At 41.7% G+C, this 21,858-nt stretch overlaps 2 protein-coding genes across 2 annotated transcripts in view; both read right to left on the reverse strand.

Moving 5' to 3' along the window:
• The window catches only part of LOC119658591 (RNA helicase aquarius), a 131,068-nt gene extending 123,260 nt beyond the window's left edge, over positions 1-7,808 (reverse strand). Inside the window, exons 1-4 of the mRNA XM_038066050.1 lie at positions 7,666-7,808; positions 7,134-7,605; positions 6,960-7,078; positions 6,676-6,903 (exon numbers count right to left, since the gene is read on the reverse strand). Of these exons, the coding sequence (XP_037921978.1) occupies positions 6,676-6,903; positions 6,960-7,078; positions 7,134-7,605; positions 7,666-7,758 (912 nt within the window). The 5' untranslated portion in view covers positions 7,759-7,808. The remainder of the gene's footprint in view (positions 1-6,675; positions 6,904-6,959; positions 7,079-7,133; positions 7,606-7,665) is intronic.
• Positions 7,809-16,906: 9,098 nt separating this feature from the next.
• Positions 16,907-21,858, reverse strand: part of LOC119658982 (cadherin-87A) — a 582,773-nt gene continuing 577,821 nt past the window's right edge. The window contains exons 33-40 of the mRNA XM_038066864.1: positions 18,668-18,842; positions 18,468-18,595; positions 18,134-18,409; positions 17,825-17,985; positions 17,671-17,772; positions 17,532-17,616; positions 17,331-17,468; positions 16,907-17,261 (exon numbers count right to left, since the gene is read on the reverse strand). Coding sequence (XP_037922792.1) covers positions 17,187-17,261; positions 17,331-17,468; positions 17,532-17,616; positions 17,671-17,772; positions 17,825-17,985; positions 18,134-18,409; positions 18,468-18,595; positions 18,668-18,842 — 1,140 coding nt within the window. The 3' untranslated portion in view covers positions 16,907-17,186. The remainder of the gene's footprint in view (positions 17,262-17,330; positions 17,469-17,531; positions 17,617-17,670; positions 17,773-17,824; positions 17,986-18,133; positions 18,410-18,467; positions 18,596-18,667; positions 18,843-21,858) is intronic.

Below are 21,858 nucleotides of genomic sequence, written 5' to 3' on the forward strand. Positions count from 1 at the left end.
CTGTTGCCACAACGTTGTCGCGGACGCATTATAGCCCGTTGAGGTATCGGGTGATCAGTACAACGGACACGGCATCACGACACGGCCAGCTGGACCATAGTAATTTCCTTGTACTCAACCACTGGTAGGGAAGTGCTATGGCGGTGCCAATTATTTCCAGACACTTCTCTGGAATTAGAACTTATAATTACCTTTCTTTTCTACCAAATTTATCTATTCCAAAAAAGTTAGCTAATGGCTAGCGGATTAAGTAGAGCAGTCACTCAGCAGAAGAGCCTCTACTCACAGCTCTCACTTTGCGAAGGCCTAACCAAGGAATTAAAATGCTTGTCTGGTACCTGGTGCCAATTCAAACTCGTCCGTACCGTCTTGCTTTTTGAAACTACAGTCTTTCATTTGTTGAGTGAACGAACACCCTGTCTTCTTCTGATGACTGACATTTTGTATGCTAGATTATTCTGAAAACACCAGTATTCATGGACCTTGGCCTTATGTCAAGGCAAAGAAAATTGAACTGAGGATAATTTCAGCATAGGCAGATTTTCATTGTTAAGGGGAGATATACAATTAGAACTTTCCAGAAATTCATTTTTTTAATCGATAATACTATTTTCCAAGAATATTTCCTCAAAATTTCAAATCGAAATTCCAAAAATTATAAAAGTTACAATCCTGTGAACTCTGCGTTTCAATACTCGAATTTAAACCGCTCCGCGCTCTCTGTAGAATACGCAGAGAAACAGGTATAAGAAGAAGTTTCATTGTTATTTCACTGATCGGATTCTGAGAGCAGACGTACGTTATAGTTTAGCTACAACCGAAGTCAACAGAATTTTTCAGTCAGACGAGGTTCGCCATGTCGGTTGAGTTTCGTTGCTTATTGGACTTCTCCATGGGTCAAGTTTGTCGGCTAGTGAAATTTTTGCATTGCCAGAAACGCAGAAACGTGAAAATGTCTACGTATCCAAAAAGTGAAAGGACATTTCCGTCTCGATCGTCAAGGCCACGAAAAAGAAAAAGGCCGCGCGCGTCGAAAGATAGAAATGAGTCCGCCGGAGATACCACAAAAAGTACTACTTCCAGAAAACTATTAACCGCAAGTAGTGAGGATATGCCATGTAATCCTATGCACGCATATCAATTTTTCACGATATTCACAGGACTCTCAAATCTTTTTATTTGCCGAGAATGTGTGTGTGTGTATGGTGGGGGAGAAGCTACAGCTTCTGAGCACTCAGGCCGTGTTGGCCCATTGTACTCGCCACCCCCGTCTAACGGAATATTCCGGATTCGTTAACGTATCGCAGGATTTCCGCTAGTGGATGTGTTGCTATCCAACGCAATTGGAGAACATCGGCACCAAAGATCTTATGCCTGATGTGTCCATAAGCATTCACATAGAAAATGCTCCGCTTCCTCATTACAGGAGGGACATGTATCATCTTGTGTAATTCCCATTCTGAACATATGCCCAGCTAGTGAATTATAGCCTGTCAAGATGCCCACAATACACCTGCAAGTCCTCATGCTTTTCGAGAGGAAAAACTTTGCATGGAAGGATTAAACTTATTTTACGGTTTAATGGATTTGTGCGAAGGCCTTAACGAAAGCGCATACAACATCTTTCGGCATATTTACGAAAGCAAAAAATTAATGTTTGGATGATATTCGAAAAAAGCCGTTGAAGAAGAAAAAAAGGAAATGAAAATCATGACCGACCGATACAACATTTTAAAGTTTCCGGAGACGGCCCTTGGAAGAAACATGGTTTCAAATCGCTTAATGGTGTAACGACGCTTATAGGCTATTACTCCGGATAAGTAATTGATTTGCCTGTAAAAAACAGTTACTGCCAAGCGTGTACGTTTCGAAAAAAAAGCACCTTCCCAAGATTATGATGAATGGCCTGAAAATTACATAGAAGAGTGCATGAGAAAACACGAAGGTTCCGTACTTACTTCTATCACTCTCAGTTACTATGAAGAGAAGTTTAGTGTGAAATATGCAATTTCATCGGATCGGATGCGCTAATTAAAAAATTTTCTACATATTTCGTACTAGCAATCAGAAGAAATATTAATAGTTTAGAAGAAATGAAAAAAGAAATCTTGGCCACTTACTACCATCGGTGTTTAACCAACGAAAATCCGCGACATGAATATTGCCCTATTGGAGCTGACAGCTGGTATAGGTAAAAAAAACCGAAGCAGTAGGAGCCAATGGATAGCTACTGCAGCACCCTCCACCGTTGCACCCCGACTTCGAAAGGCGCGCTCTTCCCATTTATGAAGATTTGACGAAACGTGATTTGTTGGAAAGGCGCTTGGGTGGTCACACGCAAAGTACAAACGAGAGCTTCAACTCCACCGTTTGGCTTCTTGCTCCGAATCAGCCGCCAGCCTTTTTTACTGCTGGAATGTTCAACGAAGGCTATTTGTCTATCTTAAAGAGTTATGGATGATTTGCAGTTCCAAATTGGATCAACGTGCAAAAACTTCGCTGAAAACAGAGACCAGGAGCGAAAACAGCGGCAATGGCAGCGCAACCTTTCCGGAACTAAAGCGACTCGAATTGCTAGGCAGAAATCCTTGATGGCGGAAAATAAGTTTTATGAGGAACAGGAAGGGCTATTATATGGACCTGGTATAGCTGTAAGTATAATAATTTGAAATATTTGTTTTCATGTGTCAAAACTTAACCGCGAAAACTTTTCAACCGATTCACTTGAAACTTTTTACATATCTAAACAATACCATTGGCTTCTATATGACATTAATTGTTTTTTAACAAACAATCATTCAAATTTAACTCCGCCATGCTATTAACATAGTATGCTGATCCCAAGCCCAGGTAAAGGAGGAGGGTTTGAGGCAACGTACTTTGTACTATCCTCAGTAAAACAAAAATAAAATGCTGAGATCATGAAAAGATCTCTCTTGGTGACAGGTCCCATGACAGGCCGACCAAGTAAATGCATACTATGTCGTTACAAACATGATGATCGGATTGAGTCACAAGCCTCGGAGAAATGCTAGGGCGTCCACCTCAGTCGACGCGGCAGGACGGGCCCCGGTCCTGTCGAGAAATGGGCAAGGGTTCTTGACGCATGGATGGCGTCAGGACGTAAGCAAGTTAGTCCGAACAAAACAAATACGTGTCTGCATGCTAAATGTTGGTACTCTAACTGGAAAGGTCGAGGAACTCGCAAGAGCCTTTCAGAAAAGGCGCTTTGATATCTGCGCTCTGCAAGAAACCCGATGGTCTGGTGTCAAAAGCTGCAACATTGAACGCGAACGCGGTGAAAATGGATATAAAGTTCTCTATTTTGGTAGCCCACACACTCAATATGGTGTTGGCATTGCCATCTCAGAGGGTTTCCGTGATGTCATTAAAGAAGTCGAAGCTCACCATTATATCAGCTGATTGCACTATTCACTTCTTCACTGCGGACAGGTCGACCTGATGCCGAGAAAGAAGCCTTCTGGCAACTTGTCGGTGAAAAGACTTGTCGCGTGCCTGTTGACGACTATATTATCATTGCCGGCGACCTTAATGGTCATGTGGGTGAAAAGGCAGACGGTAACAGGTGCCACGGGGGAAAGGGTTCGCGCAATGAGGGTGGCGAGCGAATAATCTATTTTGCGGACACCCATAACCTTGTACTTATGAATACATAGTTCATCAAACGATTGTCTCACCTTACTACATTTTATAGTGGGAATAGTAAAATGCAAATCGACTATATTCTCATAAGATGCCGACATTTTAACACTGCCACTGATTGCAACCAACCAACAACATCAAACCGCACTGGTCAAACGGGAAGAATAAGGATAGGAGAATACAACGTTGAGACCGTTGATAATTTCTCTTATCTAGGCTCGAAAATCACAACCGATAACAGCTACGATGATGAAATCCGCGCACGGTTGTTGTCAGCCAACAGAGCCTATTTCAGCTTACAAAAACTATTCCGCCCGAAACATCTCACCATAGGGTCAAAGCTCTTACTGAACAAGACAATCCTTCCTTATTAAGGCAGGCCTAGACCGGATACCGGTTGTTGCGCCGTTGTTGATGATGATGATGACTCATTGCAAAGCCGTTCCCTATGAGACACTGCACCTCAATATCGGCCATTGATTGCCGTCCTGCGAATTAAGCCACCGATAAAACAGCGTGAGGAACGCACTGGCTCGCGTCGCATTAAATGATGGCGATTTGATGAGAAGAAAGAAGAAATGATCTCACTCACACGATTACACATTACACCATTACGAATATGGAAGAATCGTGGAACCAAATGAAAGACACGATCCACAAAGCGGCCTCTGCAACCCTCGGGATAATCAAGCCGGGTAAGCGGTACATCAACCGTGAAAAACCGTGAAAAAAACGCCTCTACCACAAATTTCTCGACGATAAAACTCCGGCCAATTGGCAAATTTATAAGAATGGCAACCGGAAAGCAAAGAAAGCAGTCGCTCTCACCCGAGCGAACCATTACAAAAATCTTTACGATAAACTGGACACTCGGGATGGCGAGAGAGATCTGTATCGACTTGCTAAAAGCCATAACGAACCTACACAGGATATCGAACACTTCTATTGCGTTTATGACAAGAACCGTAGTTTGCTTACCAACAGTCGAGCCGCAACGGATAGATGGTGAGAATACTTCGAGCAGACTTCAACTGAAGAATTTGCTCATCCTCCACTTCCACAATCATTGCCGACATTTGGACCAGTTCCACCTCTCAGCGCAACTGAAATCGAGGAGGCAATAAAACGAATGAAATCGGGGATAGCCACAGGACCCGACGACATCGCACCTGAGCTCTGGAAAGCGAAGAGCTGGGACCCAACACTTATTTAGGAAGGAAGAACACCATCTGACTGGCAAGAAAGTAACACTGTTCAAATATGGAAAAAGAAAGACAGTCCAACAGAATATTCAAATTAAACTCCGAGCCGGTTACTTTGCCATGAAGATTTTTGTACACATTCTAGACAACCGTATTCGCGAAATCGTTGAAATAACCGTGAATCAAGTCGGATTTCTCAAAAACTGCGGAACTACTGACGCAATACACGCTGCGCGGTTACTCATGGAGAAACACAGTGAGAAGCATCGCCCTCTTTACATTGCATTTCTGGATTTAGAGAAAGCGTTTGGCCGTGTGCCACACGAACTCATCTGGTATGCTTTACAACACTTAGTACCAGAAGAACTCGAGCACTGGGTACAATTGCTCTACCACGATCCGAAAAGTAAAGTTCGAAGTGTGGCGGGTGTATCAAAACCCTTGCGTGTCTCTGTTGGTCTTCATCAAGGAAGCGCCCTTTCACCACTACTCTTTGTTCTTTGCTTTATGCAGATTATGTTTTCCTAGCATCTGATAATAAAACTGATCTCGAGCAACTTGTCCAAAAATGAAATGATCGCCTCATGCAACATGGTCTCTCAAAACTGATTTTTTGACGACCGATCCCCATGAAACAGGCACAATCACTGTCAGCGGCAGTGAACTGCAAAGAATTGAGCAATTTAAATATCTCGTGTCAACGCTATTAGCCAATGGAGAACTGCGTTATGAAATTGCTTCACGCATTAACGCAACCTGGAGGAAGTGGCGTTCCACGACTGGTGTTCTTTGTGATCGAGGTATCAACGAGCGTCTCAAATCTAAAATCTACCGCAATGTCGTCCGTCCTGTCGCTCCCTATGGTTCTGAGTGTTGGTCGACTATAGAAAGAAATGAACGGCGTCTTGCGGTAATGGAGACGAAGATGTTGTGTTGGATTGGTGGCGTGACACGGTTCGATCACACGAAATGAGGATATCCGTGATTGTTATGGGGTTGCACCGATCGTGGAAAAATTGCGAGAGGCGTCTTCGATGGTATGGTCATGTAATTCGTGCTAACGAGAATTCTCTTGTCAAGATTCGTCTGAATATCGAAGTCGATGGTGACCGACCAAAAGGCAGGCTGAAACAACGGTGGCTTGACACGCTGGATGGGGATTAAAAGCCTCGAGATTGCACCCAGATCAGGCATTCGATAGAGCCAAATGACGAAGCCTATCACGACGAGCCGACCCCGCTTGTGAACGGGACAAAGGCTGAAGAAAAAGAAGAATTCATCGTTCAATCAAATTTAACGTAAAATAGCTGCTGCAACAATGTGCCATAACTCCGCCATTTTGTTATTATTCATATTACAAAAAATGTTTTTTCACAGATCAATATATTGCTTTCAAGTCTGTATAGTTCCATAAGTGTGAAATATTAATTTCCAATTAAAAAAATTCTCAAAAATAAGCCTTTTTCGTCTAATTGTATATCTGCCCTTAAACCTTTTGCCTGCCGTGTCAATCTTTTTACTGATTTTATTTTTCTAATTAAAGCGTGTGACAAATCCGAATCCCCCCTTGACCTAAAGAGAGAACAAAAACAAGTGCGTCCGAAACTAACAAGCATGAAATCTTTTCTAATCGTAACTTATTTCGTAGATTGTGGATTTGAAAACTGTAAAATCACAATAAATGAAGTCCAAGTGAAAACTGCAGGACTTCCCAATCAGGAAACTGATGCACCTTGATGTTTTGTTCATAAACGCAGAAAACTTAAGCCCAACCCAGACAATTGTCAACATAAGATAGCAATTCACTTACCTGTGCGAAAAGTTTTCCTTCGTCCCTTCTGCACAGAGTACTCAGCTGACAGCGCACCACCAGATGACAATCATCCAAAACTGTGTTGAAGAAACGGCGAGTCGGTAACAACGCCTCCAAGTCGATAAGAAACTCCAAAAATCGCTCACAGTAGATAACCAAATGTTCCTCGATGGGACCTTCCTTGGGAATCGATTCGAGAACTTGCAGGAATTTTATAATCAAGTTCTACACAGAAATCAAGGTGTGAGCTGCGTTAAGTTAGGGTCAATTATTATATTTACCTGCAAGAAATGCCTCTCCCAATCCAAGCGAACTTTTTTCTCAGAGTTTTCCTTCTTCTGAAGCTTTTTCCAAAATTTCCGCCACTCCGGGATGTTTCTTAATTCTTGGTCACGCCGTTCTAAAAGAGAGTCCATTTTAATTTTAGTTAATATATAAGTTTACTCCATGAATACTTTGCTGCAAACAAGCCCACATTGACAACGAAACCAGCCTTTTGGCCTGATCTCGGCAAATCTCCACTTCCATGCTATTGAAGCAATGGTTGAGGAATAACAGCAACGCGGTCTGCTCCCGAACATAGGACGCAGTCAGTGGCTGACTATCCAAACAGGTCTTAAGAACATTGTGGAAAAATCCTGGGAATTCGTCCGGCATCCCTTCAAACAAGCTCCAAACAGGCACACGCTCCCTGAACTTCTCGTTGACCATCACAACGATGGACATCATATGAGCGTGGCTGGAACTTTCCGCCTTGTAATTCGGCCACAGATAATTCTCCAGGTACTGGCTGAATTCCAGCATCATCACCCGGCGGACTGAATGTTTCGAATTAGCAATTTCGTTTGTGTAGACATTTTCTATAACGCTAGCATCGAAAGGACGATGTTCGGTTTGGGTTTCCGGCGACCAGTAAACGTTTGCCAACTGAAAGGTTGTGATAGCGACTGTAGGGGAACTGACGATGATTCAAGGTGAAATTTATACCTGTGATATGACATCTGCGTTAATTTGAGATACTGTAACAACTGGGATCTTAGTTTTGCTCCCAGCATCGGGAACATTCTCCTTTTTCGTCATCCTAAACTTGGACCTCGCTGACCGGCAAACAATTATAACAACTGATTGGTGTCAACTGCGCTCTTCTTCTTGAACAGTGTATCGCAAGAAATGCTTCACATATGAAACCTGACTGAAATGGTTGTCTCAGCAGCATGTGTCCAGAGGACCAGCTAGCAACATGTTGGTAATAACCAAGCACCACAATATAGGGTACGACTTTAAAGCAGTTGGAAAATCGTCCTAAGAAGGCAGTGCCCAGAAAACGAACATTATCCAGTCATACTGGCTTATTGTTGGAGCAATACTAACATGGTTAGGGAAATGTTCGACATTCGACACTGATCATTTCTTTGATGTCAAGATTCCGAGTCCGCCGTCCACTTCATGATGAACAGAACTAATTGAGGAAAAACTGTTTCTCACTTTCTGCCAGGTCGTGTTTGTGGATCTATGTAATGCTAGTATTGATCATAATAGCTTCATCTTTTCTCCTTCTGGTATCGATAATATTTCTATGGTTTATATCGGACAATCCGGCCTCAATAACATTTGAATCCTGGCTCTGCATGGGCCAGTCCAATACTTGAAAACCAATTCCATCTGAACATTTTCCTTTGTGAGAGGGCGCATTAAGGTCTTGAAGGATTCAAACAATTTAACACAAGGGTGCGAATTATATCCAATTGAAACCGCCATAATATAATTCGCACACTTGGTGTGTTTTTGCGAATATATAAAGGAGCGTTTTCCATCTGTTGCCACTTACGGTCACGCTGCTTCCAGGGCAGAGGCGTGGCAGCTTCTGGTTAGTTGCCTCTGTCCTGGACGAAACCGTTAGTCCCTATTTTTAAATGCTTGGGTGCCATACCCCAAACGAGGAATCCGTAGACCAAAAAAAGGTGAGAGTAAGTTGCTCTCCATTTGGTTCGGTCCAACATCAAGTGGATGTGGACTTAGGATCCCTCACTCTCCTAAACGATAGATTAGGATCAGTTGATAGATCTGAGGTATAGATGAGGTAGAGTGTCGGTCCAAGGATACTGCCTTGAGGGAATCCAGCCTGGGTGGTGTATTCGTGAGACTTGAAGCTTTTGTATTTCACGCTGAATTTGCACTCCAAGAGAAAAGACACCAAAATGCCAGGAAACTGTACTGGAAGCAGCTTCTTTATTTTTTAAAAATAAAACCTTTGTGTCACACCTTATCGAAGGCTTGTGTTACATCCAAAAAGACCGCTGTGCTGTACTCTTTATTCTCCAGTGCACTCCTTATCTTAGAGACGATCCTGTGAAATTGTTCTATTGTACCATACTTCTCTCGGAAGCGAGCAAGTCATTCCCACATTTGGGAATCATTGTAATTTCTGAAACCTTCCAAGCCCTGGGGAAATAGGCGAGACGTAACATTTTTTCCGTGATTAGGTCATATCCTGGAGCTATCTTTGGGTCCACTTGTTCTCTAAAGATTTGAGCAACTTGTTTGGCTCTAAATGAGAAGCTTCCCTTCGGTGTAGCCATGGGTATTTTAGGGAGGGAAGAATACCTTTTTGCAGGTGTTTTGAAAACGTCGCCCCTTTTTCGGCATCACTTCTTATCTAGCCGCCGTCTGCTGATCTCAATGGCGGTTCGTATTGAGCAGGACTTCAACTTTCTTGAAGCTTTCCATTGGGAAATCAGTTGATGCAGTAGGCGTTCAATCTCGTAAGTAACTTTGTAACCCCTGTTCTCGTGGATCCTTCATGCTTCATGGAGCGACCGACTTACTCTGTCCAATTGTTTTTAAGGTCTCCAGATCTGTGAGCCTGGATTGTTGGGCCAACGACTATTATTATTATAGCTGTAATATGCTATGCGGTATTTTTTTTTTGGTAGATTGGCGATATATGTGCGTAGGGTAGAGAGCTGCGTTATGAAATTGCTTCACGCATTAACGCAACCTGGATGAAGTGGCGTTCCACAACTGGTGTCCTTTGTGATCGACGTATCAACGAACGTCTCAAATCTAAAATTTACCGCAATATCGTCCGTCCAGTCGCTCTCTATGGTTCGGAGTGTTGGCCAACCATAAAAGACAATGAACGGCGTCTTGCGGTAATGGAGACGAAGATGCTACGTTGGACTAGTGGCATCACACGTTTAGATCACATCCGAAATGAGGATATCCGCCATCGTTATGGGGTTGCACCGATCGTGGAAAAGTTGCGAGAGAGGCGTCTTCGATGGTATGGTCACGCAATTCGTGCAAACGAGAATTCACTTGCCAAGATTGGTCTGAACATCGAAGTCGATGGTAAACGACCAAAAGGCAGACCTAAGCAACGGTGGCTTGATACGCTGGATGGGGATTTGAAAGCCTCGAGATTGCACCCAGATCAGGCATTCGATAGAGCCAAATGGCGAAGCCGATCACGACGAGCCGACCCCGCTTGTGAACGGGACAAAGGCTGAAGAAAAAGAAGAAGAGGGTAGAGAGCTGTGGAGCAACGGTAATTATTTATTAAATATGTTAAAAAATTCTTCGGAGATCTGAAAAGTCAGATTAAATTTTGGAGGACAATAGATCGTGGTAATTGTTATCTCACCTGCCCCCTCCAGTAATCAGATTTTAAGTTGCTTGGAGGTAGTTTTCGCAGCAGTTTCCCAGAAGATAATACTTAATGTGGAATCTCATAAGTATTCCGGTGCCACCGTGGGCTTTTCCTTTCCGGTGCTTAGTGTCATAGAGGCAATACCCATCAATGTGGGAATTGTTTTTGTGAGTAAAATGCGTTTCGGATATGAGCATTATATCTATTTTTTGTTAAACACGAAGTGGCACATTTTTAAATTTATGCCGGCTGAATTTGAGCTGGTTAATTTGCTTTTGAGAAGGACCTGTAAGATCTAGGTCTGATTAAGCATCATTTCTTGCATCATGTTTTGCGTCGAGAGTTTGGGTCAGTGTAAGAAGAAGCTCTTCCAGATTGTGGGCGGGGCACTTGTATTTTCTTCGCTTTGAGGGCTCACCTCGTACTGTTGTATGTTTTTAGAGCCTTCATCCGCAGATGTGCTGGGGAAGTGGTATTTGTTTCGGCCCGTTGAATGCATTGTTTGGTTGCGATTTTTGATGATGATGATTTTTGATTCTATCGCGGTTTATACTATTATATACCGACCTCACCTAAAAATTTTCATCGTTCAAAGCTTCTTTAATCTCTGACAAATCCACCCCTGGTCCGATCTCTTTTTGCACAACTGTAAAACCTTTGGAGCTTTTCAATTGATATGTGTAGTACATTTTACCTTCTTTGTCAAAGCTATTACCTTCTTGTTTTCGCCGAATATTTGAATCTTTGTTTAATGGATCGAGCCTTTGAAGAGTGGGAGTTTTTACCTATTAATCTTGTGAGATTATCGTCGAATTCACCGGAGTTTTTTTTTGCTTTAAGTATATTGGCCATGGCTTTAGTTTTAGTTATAGATTTGCACTAAGCAGAGCAAACACATTTTGATTCGGGTATTATTGCGGGTAGCATCCCTAATAAAGCGGCGAAGCTGGCGGTGGGGACCAGACCTGATTGGTTCATAAATACCTTCGAGGCGTGCATGGCGGAAGGTTTATTTCATCCACAATGGAAAGGCAATAACTGATGTTATTGCTCGAACCCGGCAAGCCACCGGGGACCCAGCATCCTATCGGCTTATCTGTTTGTTGAACACTATAGAGAAGATGTTCGAGCGCATCATCTACAATGGATTGCTCCCAATCGTGGAAAACGGGAATGGTCTTGCGGATGAACAATATCGGTTCCGCAAAGTTCGCTCTACTGTTGGCGCGGTGGGAAGAGTGGTGGACTTGGTTCTTGAGGCAATGCTTTCTGGCAAGTGCTGTGGCGTAGTGATGGTGGATGTAAAAAATGTATTCCAACTGGGGTCGCATTAAGAAGTTATTGGCCAGAATTAATGCACCTGGTTACTTGGCTAAGCTAATCAAGAGTTATCGAACAGGGCTCTCTGGTACGGGACGGGCGCAATGAATACATCATCACAGCGGGGGTACCACAAGGCTTGGTGTTGGGTCCTCTTTTTGGAACATGATGTATAGCAGAGGAGGCCACGTTAGCCGGTTTTGCAGATGGCCTGGCCATAGTGATTTGTTGCAAAACTTCCGGAGGATGTGGAGGTTTACGCCACTGAGTCGGTTATGGCGGTAAGGTCCTGGCTTGAGGGGGCCGGACTGAGCCTGGTGGAGGGAAAGACGGGGGCAATCCGCATTACAAATCGCCGGAAAAGAAATACGATCAGTCTGCGGGTTAGAAGCCATATGAGCGTCTCAAAGCCATCCATCAAATACCTTGACGTGACTCTCGATGCCAGGCTGAGTTTCAAAGGGCATATATCGTACCCGTGTGAAAAAGCTGCAGAGACCACCACGGTCTTTGCCATGATGATGCCGAATGATGGATGAATGATATTCCGCAAAAAAGGAGGTCAGTGCTAAAAAGAACATCGTAAAGTATTGTGAAAGGATTCGCGTCTGACTCCTTACTACGATTGAATTAATCATAAGCGAAAATCTCTGGCGGGAGATTTGGCGGCGCCACAAACCTTTCCAAACGAGAAGGAGAACGAAGAAGATGTGCATTTAAATTAGTGATGTGTTTAAATTTGAAAACCAATTGACCTTTATGGATTGCAACTATTTCTGCATTACGAAGAATTGATCTATAAAAAGTTGTACTTATACGTACTTGTACTTTCAAATTTCAAAACCAAATTTCGCTTTTTTTTATGTCGAGTTCACTTTCTGTGGAAATCATTGCCTTTGACGGAAAGTTTAATGAAACTTCCGGCCGGATAAATGTCCATTATCAATATAAGGAGCCGCATTTAGGTCAATTATGGTTCAGCCTTATGTTGTGGCAAGAAGACTATACACAGGAGATTTAACTCCCAGCACATTCTTTGAAAGTTTTGTACACGTTCGACTGCGACAGGAGTTGCGCGAGAAAAATTCCGCGTATTAGCGCTGATGTTAGTGCCGTGAGTTTATGTATTTATGGCTTCGCACATCCTAGCTGGTACCGAAGGTGGAGCTTTCTTAAAGATTGATTTTGGATTAATGGTAATGCATCTTAATGGAATCACTTGGCCAATGATGCTTGGGAAGCTTGGTGGAAGTACACACGTGCAACATTCTCGGCAATAGATCCTTGTTTGCTCTCCTAGGATGCATCCGTTTCCTGCTGGGATAAGATGCAGAAACACACACAAGAAAACCAAATTTGCGACATCGGCTTACCTATCTATTCCCTACCCGAAAGGTACAAAAGCGATGCGCTTGAGACCGATACCGCGCCGTGACAAAAGAAAATTTCTTATTGCGCTGGTTAGGGAGGTAGAAGCTGATTCAATTAATGATCATTTCAGTACCGTACACTGCATCATGAAAGAACTTGTAATTGGTCGCAAGTATATCGATGGTCCGGTCAGGGACGCTGGTGGTAGATCGCATATCTGTGATGATAAAGAACTAAGAGGGGAAAGGAACATTTCATCACAGGTCCGGTTTGATGGTCTCCCCGCGAAACTCTTCCTTACAACACCTGCAATCTGCAAGGTGGTCACTTCCACTCATTCGAAAATCTTGGGAATTTAAGATCTTAGCCAGAGAGAAGAAAAAGGGGATGTCCGTCAAAATTCCGAAATACAGGTAGAGATGGATATTTTGTTAATGATTCTCGGTTATCATTATAAAAACAAAGACTAACTTTGTGATATATGCACGATTTTTCCAACTAAAACGGACGTTCTACATATGTATCTTTATTGGATGCTGTGGTTTTTACTGTGTCAAGCTTTCTAAAAGTAAACTTTCAGTAGCGTACTAGCCTGTGACGTCTTTTACCTCTGAGACAGTTTCACTTTTCTTGGTCCAACCATTGCGTTTTCAATTTGAAAACCGTGGAAGTGTTATCCTGTCCTCATGAATTTCTATGCTCGAGTCATAGCACCCATTTTGGAGTTCTGCTGTCCGGCATTCGTTCGAAATGTCTAGCTTTATGGTGGTTCATCAGATAAGTCCTACAACTCATGGTTGCACTTTTTTCGAAAACAGAAACGTAGTTTTAGCATTGAGACACTCAGCAAGTCTATTGTACTATTTGATCCCCTCAGACACAATCATTCACGATCGTAATTGGGATTAAAGGGTCGTAATTATGAAACCGTGGCTCAACCAATTCAGCCATTATACCGTCTGGTTACTTCTGACTCATCATTAATTACCTTTTTTCAATAGTCCGAAAATCCTCCTTAGGATCTTCTGCTCAAATGTGTTAATCAGCATTTCCGGCGGCTTTGTTAGGGTCCACGCTTCACATACATACGTACATACATATAACGGCAACGTTCGTAATACTATATATTTTACAGTTTATTATTTCTGTAGACTAGTCCTAATTCAAATTAGATAGGGCGGAATTCGCTCCCTTTATTCACTATTGTACCTCGTACTACATCCTTTGAAAGTAAGACCCTTAAATAAACAAATTGATTTACTTATTCAAAGTTGTAATTTCCAATTGCTGTGTTTTACTTGTTTGGGATACCCCTTTGTATCCGGATTTCGTGAAAAAAGACTATACACAAGTGAGTCAACTCAAAGCTCAAGGCGAGTAAAAAATAAACATTTGCCTAGACCGGGGTAAGAACGTTGAGGATGGCAGTTGCGCAGGTGTAACGCATATCTTATGATATATATAGTAATCTATAGTCTTCATCTATATGTTCATCCGCGCTCTTGACTTTATACTCTGCTTGATTAGATTATCATGATACCATACATATACCCGCAACCACTATTGGACGCATGAAAACCAATACTTGTACATGAGGATGCACAGAAAGCACCTGCGCAGACGATAGATCCAAGGCGCCACATTACTGCCATACCGTTTCTGGCCTATCAAAATTCGTGCCTTATGTTGGGAATTATACCTTATTTTCTTGATCGTATACTTTTTTTCGATTCATTGATATCAACGACTTTACTTGGAGTAGTGGCCTGAAAAGGCTAGTGTACGCTATTAGATGTGCAGATTTTGTTAACAACGAATTTTTTGTATCAACTGAAGTCACCTTTTTGACAACAGATTCCAGTAGTAGGTTAAAAGGCATAGGCGCGAGCTTATCTCCTTGCTTTGATCCTAACCCCCAAGTGATGAGTAAACTTATTTCATAATCGTATTTGGTACTCTATACCCTCCATCGTGGCTATTATTAACCGGACCAGTTAATCTTTTTATTGGGTGCCTCTTTCAGTCTCACGTTGAGGTCGATAATAATGATGACTTGTTCACCCATAGACTACAATTTTTATTATAATTTTGCTCTTTATATACATCAAAAAGTGCTTCTACAATCAGAATTGATTAAAATGAATATTTGCTGATATGACAATTAGAAATGCTGGAAATAATGCTGATTTAGTTTTCCCGAAGGTAACTGACCATTGATCTGAATGAAGATTCTGTTTTTGATGTGTTGTGTGCATGCTCAGCTACAATAATGTTTTATATGATCCCATATAATTACGATTGGAGACAATATATTCTGCCGTCAGTCACCAGGTTATTTCTCTTACGATCACATGTTATCCTTCTTAGGGATTTGTGGAAAATAATCTCCATTAAAATCGGATCACTGTCTATTCTTCTGTCTTTCTATCACACGCACTTTTCTTAGAAAGGCTGCCACCTAATGAGACATTTTTTTGGGATGGAATAGGTGAATGCATTTAAGCACTCTCTCCTGGCTTAGGGAGCCCTCAAGTCAAGGAATTCTTTTCACCAGCGGGAGTGGAGGGATGGAAGGGAGTTGTTAGTTCAAGGAAACCCTTGCCATCCAGTCCAGCTTAATGTTCTTCGCAACAAGAAGAATCCGATAGTAATGCGCAACACGACTTCATCTATCAACGCTCCTCAGCATCTTCCTGACAACGTTGTCTCGAAAAAGCTCCTCTGTTTCTGTATAAAGTGCTGACGAAATCCACCCCACCTTCAACAAGAGCAGAATTGTCATCGAAGAATTCCAGTACACCATTGCAGAACACACAATCTGGAGATCGTGCCTCACCAATCTTGTGCAAGTAATGCCCTACATGCCCTTTTAGAATTTGAGTAAAGAAACAGTCAGTCTCACCATGCTTTCAATTCAGCCATAGATTTCAATTTCCTATGAGCCGCGCAGTTCATTTGTCTCTTGACTCATTTTGCCAAGATCATTGGCACTAAGTTATTCCACGTTACATTTCTTCACGTGCAACCAAGTGTCTTAAATCTTCTCAGTTGCGGCTGTAGATGGTTTTAGGTTTCTTAGCAAGAAGGAAAACGTGGATCACTCCCGTCGTCACTATTGCAGCCGATTCTGAAATAATCCGATAGGCAGACGCCACTCGCAAAGCTCCCCGTTTCTGGAATTTAGCAAGGCAATTATGATACATTTCCTTCCTTCCTCCTTCAAGGGCATCAGCCCATACCTCCGCGCCGTAGAGTCGAACAGACCGCGTTGCTCCCAAAAGAAGACGTCTGATGGTAGATAGGACCCCCAACATTCGCTGCTAGCCGACTTAAAGATGAGGCTCTAGCTGTAGCCTTGTCCGCCGCTGTTTTGATTTGCTCAAAAAGGTCCTCTCGCCGCAATCTCATCTGCAAAACCCAATAGGCGTGACTTTTCTGGCATGTCGAGTCTTAGCAGACTGTCGTAGAAAGTGTTCCAGATATTCGGCCTTAAGATAGATCCCTGCGCTACCCCTGACGTGAATTCCATCCTTCTTCCGTATTTGTTTAGCACTTGAATCCTTAGAAGGCGACAGGGTGAACTATCCTACGGTAAATTTTAGATTGAAGGCGTTCGTTTATGTATCGATCGTGGAGCACGTCAGTTGCGTGTGTGCCTTTCCATATGATGCAAAGTTCGAATTCTGTTTTCCGACATGGAAATTTTATTTGTCGTTATGTACGTTCTGCTGCTGTAAGCGCATTACTTTCACACTTCGTTATCATATTATGACCCAAATAAGCAGTAACCAACTATTTCCATCAACTGAAATCTGCATTATACTGGATTAATGATAGGTATCCTTAGCCACTCACTAAAGGTAAGCTCCTAGAAGTAAAAGGTGTTTATCGATTTACAAATATCTTGTAGTTTACTTAAATAAATTAATATCAATATAATTTAATGTTAATTTGTTCACTCATTGATCAATCGTTTCTTTTTTACTTGAAAAATAATCAGAATTCACTACACGAAAACAACAGTCATTTATCACGCTGAGTTGCTCATTTTAAAATTGTTTGCTTCTTCTCTTATGTTTAAAATAATCTCCAGATCGCCATCATCGTTATTGTCTCGATATTTTCATTCTAATCTCTTTCCAATAGACATACACACGTAAATTTTAACTTATATCAACTCAGTAACGAAATCATCTTGTTCCCGGACTGGCGCTTGGAATGTCGAACCAGTGAATTCATACATCTGAGGAAATGTAAAAACACAAATTATAAAATTGCGAGTGAAGGACAAAGGAAAATTGCATGATCTTACGGATGGAACTCGATTATCCCGCAATGTCGCATAATCCGCAACATCAGCTATTTGAGATCCATTGCGTGGTTGAATGGTTGCATATGTGTTATCGCCTGCGTGCGATGTTCCGAATGAGTCCCTTCGGTCAAGGGTTGTCTGAAAAAGTGAGACGATTGTGCTAGGACTTAACTACAATATGTAAGAATACATTTGGCTTACCGGTGAAGGGTCAGAGGTACTACAAAATTCCGGTTCAGAGAAAACTTGCATTGTCAATTCTTGCTCCTCATACAGTTTCAATTTCCTGAAAGGATGAAAATCAAAAATTTGAATCAATCTTGTTTATTGAAAGTCTTACTGCTCCATCCATAATGGATTTTCCGTGGTATTTAAATCTTCGATTATTTGTTTTTTGATAAGAGCTTCCTTTCGAGTTTTCTCCAGAGGTATGGACAGATTGCTGAATTAGAAAAAAGTTAATACACTGGACGATCAAGAATCGAGTCACTAACCACTGTTTCAAACAACAACATAATACAATGAAGCTTATAGCACCCACAAAAAGGACAATAATAAGCGCCACCAAACCGGCAAGAGCCATATCGAACTCATCCTCTTCGATTGTCGCGTAGGCGGGAACTACATTTTCTATTGCAAAGCCGGCGTAGTAATCCTGAAATCAAAATTATCTGTAAAACAATTGATCTAATCATGGGATCAGTTTGATAGTATTCCAAGATATTTCAAGTGAGCTTGGAACCTTATCATTGGTAGCTAAGTATTAAGTCACAGAGCGGAGAGATACTTATGATAGTAAGTACCTTCAAGTAATCATAATTGGCATCGATCACTTTCAAAATATTATTCACGGGCGTGATTTCATTTGTAGACAGGTCAACAGCGTGGAAGAATAAATCACACCAATCCATCCGGATGCGTCCAACTGCATCCACGTGATATCGTATCTCATCGACGACTATATGCTTATGTGTGGCATTTCCAAGCTCTGCAACGATCTCATCGCGTTCTTGATGAACTTCAGATGGCGGACGTGATAAAATCACTCTTATCAGTTGCTCAGAATCAAAAATCCATACCTGCAAAAATGCATGACATTTATCGAAAAGGACATTCAAAATGAAAAAGACAACTTACATAAACTTTTGTCTTAGCAAATCTCTCTGGTGGTTCGACTTCTTTTGCTATGATGTCTAATTCGAAGCGATCCTGATTGTATTCGGCCATAAATGTGGCTGTAGTAAGTCGGCCGTCCTTTGAAATCGCTGTGGAGGCAATTTAGGTGGAAGTTAATGATAAAATATATCGGATTTGATGTGAAGTGATGGATAACCTACCGAATGGGCTCGGGACTATGGAACCAGTTGATTTCGAGGAGCCGAATTTATACAAATTGGAAGCGGTTATGATGTATTCGAGAGACGCATTTGCTCCAAAATCACGATCAGTTGCATTGACCAGAATAACAATTTCATTTATCGAAGACTTTGAATTGACACCAGCGTAATAGACCTGAAATGCAAGCGTGGTTTTTAGGAATTGTAAAATTTAGTTGATTGTTGCTCTAAGAAGAATTTAAACGCAGAAGGCTTATAGGATTTGTGTGCTCTCCTCGGCCTTCACCTTTGCAAAGTACATCTATTTGTCCTCATTTAATCTCTACAGTATAGCATTTACTTTACTTTTTTCACCGTAACTGATAACATATGCATACCTTACAACTAATCATCGGCCGTTGCAGAGCTATTCTGCATATGAAAATGCCAATGAAATTACGTGGGGACTAAAAGCAGTGCTAATGACACTGCGGCAATTTTCGGATTTGATATATTCGCGATTGATTTGGCAGCTTTCATTGTGTTTGGTGGCTGCCCAGCGCTCGGAATTATGGGACGTGACAGTGCGAAGACGATGTGGTGGACTTGGATTTGAGACTTTCATTAATGCGTCGATCGTAAACGGCGCCAGTTCTACATTATCCTGGTTGCGCAGATACGTAGAGCAATTTCATAGTGAAGTTCACCATTTGCTAAGAAAGCCGGTCCGAGGTGAATAAATCGCTCAGTTCTGGCGAGGTTGTCCCTTTTCGCGATTGATTCTGCACTGCTCCTATTGTGTAGAAGCTGAGAAATAAACATTTTCAATTGTATCTAAGATTGGTCTGAAAATCCAAGTCAATGACCCAAAGACCAAAAGGAACTACTGTGATTTTTTGACTTCCTGACTTCACCCGAGCCAAGTTTACAACTGAGAGGAGTGACGGACCCAACCCAGACGAGTCGATTCCACTACTGAATTGAGAAAAGTTTACAAACTTCGTTGCCTTAAAATGATTTGAAAATTGAAGGATTCCAGAATTTTTCCCTTCAGAACAATATTTTAATTTGAATTTGAATTGCTCAAATTTGAAATTTGCAAGTTTCTATCTTCTTGGCAGATTGCAGTTTTTTTTACGAAAGACCATTTTTCGTTTATTCTTGTAGTTAATGTGGTCCAAACAGAAGTCATTGGGGCCACATTGTTCGGGCACAGAGCCCTCCATAAGGCCAATTGGGTTTCAACTGACCGATACCGTACGAGCAATCAAATTGACCACTTTATGTCATGTAAACGATGGCGCGTAGATGTGGTTAACGCGCTATATCCCACCAAGGGGTAATTGTCAACCATATGTAGGGGGGTAATTCCTCTGAAAGCAATCAAAACAAACAAAATAGCGTCAGTTGTTTAACTGATTTGCACGTTTTCTATTGAATATCTGAGAAGCATTTTCGAATTCCAGAAAATAACTATTGCAATGCCTATCTTTGATAAGATTTGGCAGGTGAGCAGCGGGAGGCAACTTTGCCAAATTTTACATTATGCGGTGATATAAATTCACCATTCGTGTGGTGGTGTTGGCAGTATCCAAATCACTTGAATTTTCTCTTTACATGATTAGGTACGGTTATTGACCCATCTTTGCTCAACCACAGGGGTGACGATTATCTCGGAGTTCAACAGGAGGCCTTTTAGTACCCATCAGTTTTATACTCGGATCCTTGAAGGAGCATCACATCAAAGGAACTCCAACTAATGGTGTGAAAGATCGGTAAAAAAATCCGGAAGGATATCACAGGAGACTACTTCCCCTTGTAATGGAAACGTATTCCACTGTGCCTTAGGTTTGTGATCCGTTCTGTCTTGTGCAAAGAATATGAAGTAGTTCAATAGATACTGATGCTTATATCACTCTTCGGGCACCTCTATTACAAGAAATGCATTTTGGTTCATGATAACATTCTGAGAGCACTTTGCGCTTGCGAGGTAAATTTCGAAATATAAGTCTTATTAAGGTTTATGCTTCTACAGAGAAGACTGTAGACTCAGAATAGGATACATTCTACGAGGCAGTGAAACGAACGACGATCCATTGGATGCCAAAGCTTGAATAAAATTACCAATGACAATGAACTGCGGATTATTTAAGTAACAGTGGTTGTTGGAAGTACCTGGTTTGCGTGAAAACAGATCCATAAACAAAACGGGTCTCTTTAGGGGTAAGTACTTCCTTTAAACAAATTGTTCATGTGTTAATTGAATGTCGCCGTCCGTCAGCCATGATGAATGTCAAAATATACTCGTACAAGGTTGCAATATAGGCTCGAAACATTATCTTGTTGACATGGAGCTCCGGACCAGAAACAATAACTCCACCTCGAATATCAAGTGATAGTAAACACTGAAGCGATTAATAACAAAGTGCCGCAATAGCTGCGACTATCAGATTTCCTGTAAATGAAGCAACTATAAATTACTTCCACCTCGTAATTTCTGCTGTATATTGTCGTCCGAGATTTACCATCTCTGCAGAACCATTAATAAGCTTTTTCACACGCTTGGTAGGATATTTATTATAGTTGGTGACCTCAATGCCACCACAATACGTGTGGGGCGCGAGACTGATGTCGCTTAGAGGCAAAATTCACCGAGCTGCCACATCGACGGACTGTGAAGGGACATCTGTTCACAATTAAAATCAAATGTATTCTTGAAATCAAACTTCGAACTTGATCTGCATGCAACACCGGAGTCGCAATGTGTTGTTTCAGATCATCCAAAGTGTTCAAAAATAATAACCACCTTATAAACAAATTATTATCAATCAAAGGATTATCAAGTTATATAATCATGCAACTGACACACATATTTAATGGTGTCTTAAGCCTTGGCTACTTTCCGAAATACTGGAAACTGTAGCAAATAACCATCGTCCCGAAGGAAGATAAAGATCATACGCTTGTCGCGTATTATTGATTGATAAGTTCCCTCACTATCAAAGCTATTCGAGAAACTCCTTTTATCCAAGCTACAACAACCCTTGGACAATAAAGAAATTATTCCTTCTCACCAGTTCAGATTTAGACGAAATATGGAACTGTTGACTAAATTCATCGGTTAGCCTTCCAGACAAGTTGTGCTTTGGAAAGTAGAAAGTTTTAAAATGCGCGCCACTCAGTTAGTTGATGTCATAGCGGAGCGCTAGTGG

Source organism: Hermetia illucens, chromosome 6, assembly GCF_905115235.1.
Source record: "Hermetia illucens chromosome 6, iHerIll2.2.curated.20191125, whole genome shotgun sequence".
Classification (NCBI taxonomy): Eukaryota; Metazoa; Arthropoda; class Insecta; order Diptera; family Stratiomyidae; genus Hermetia; species Hermetia illucens.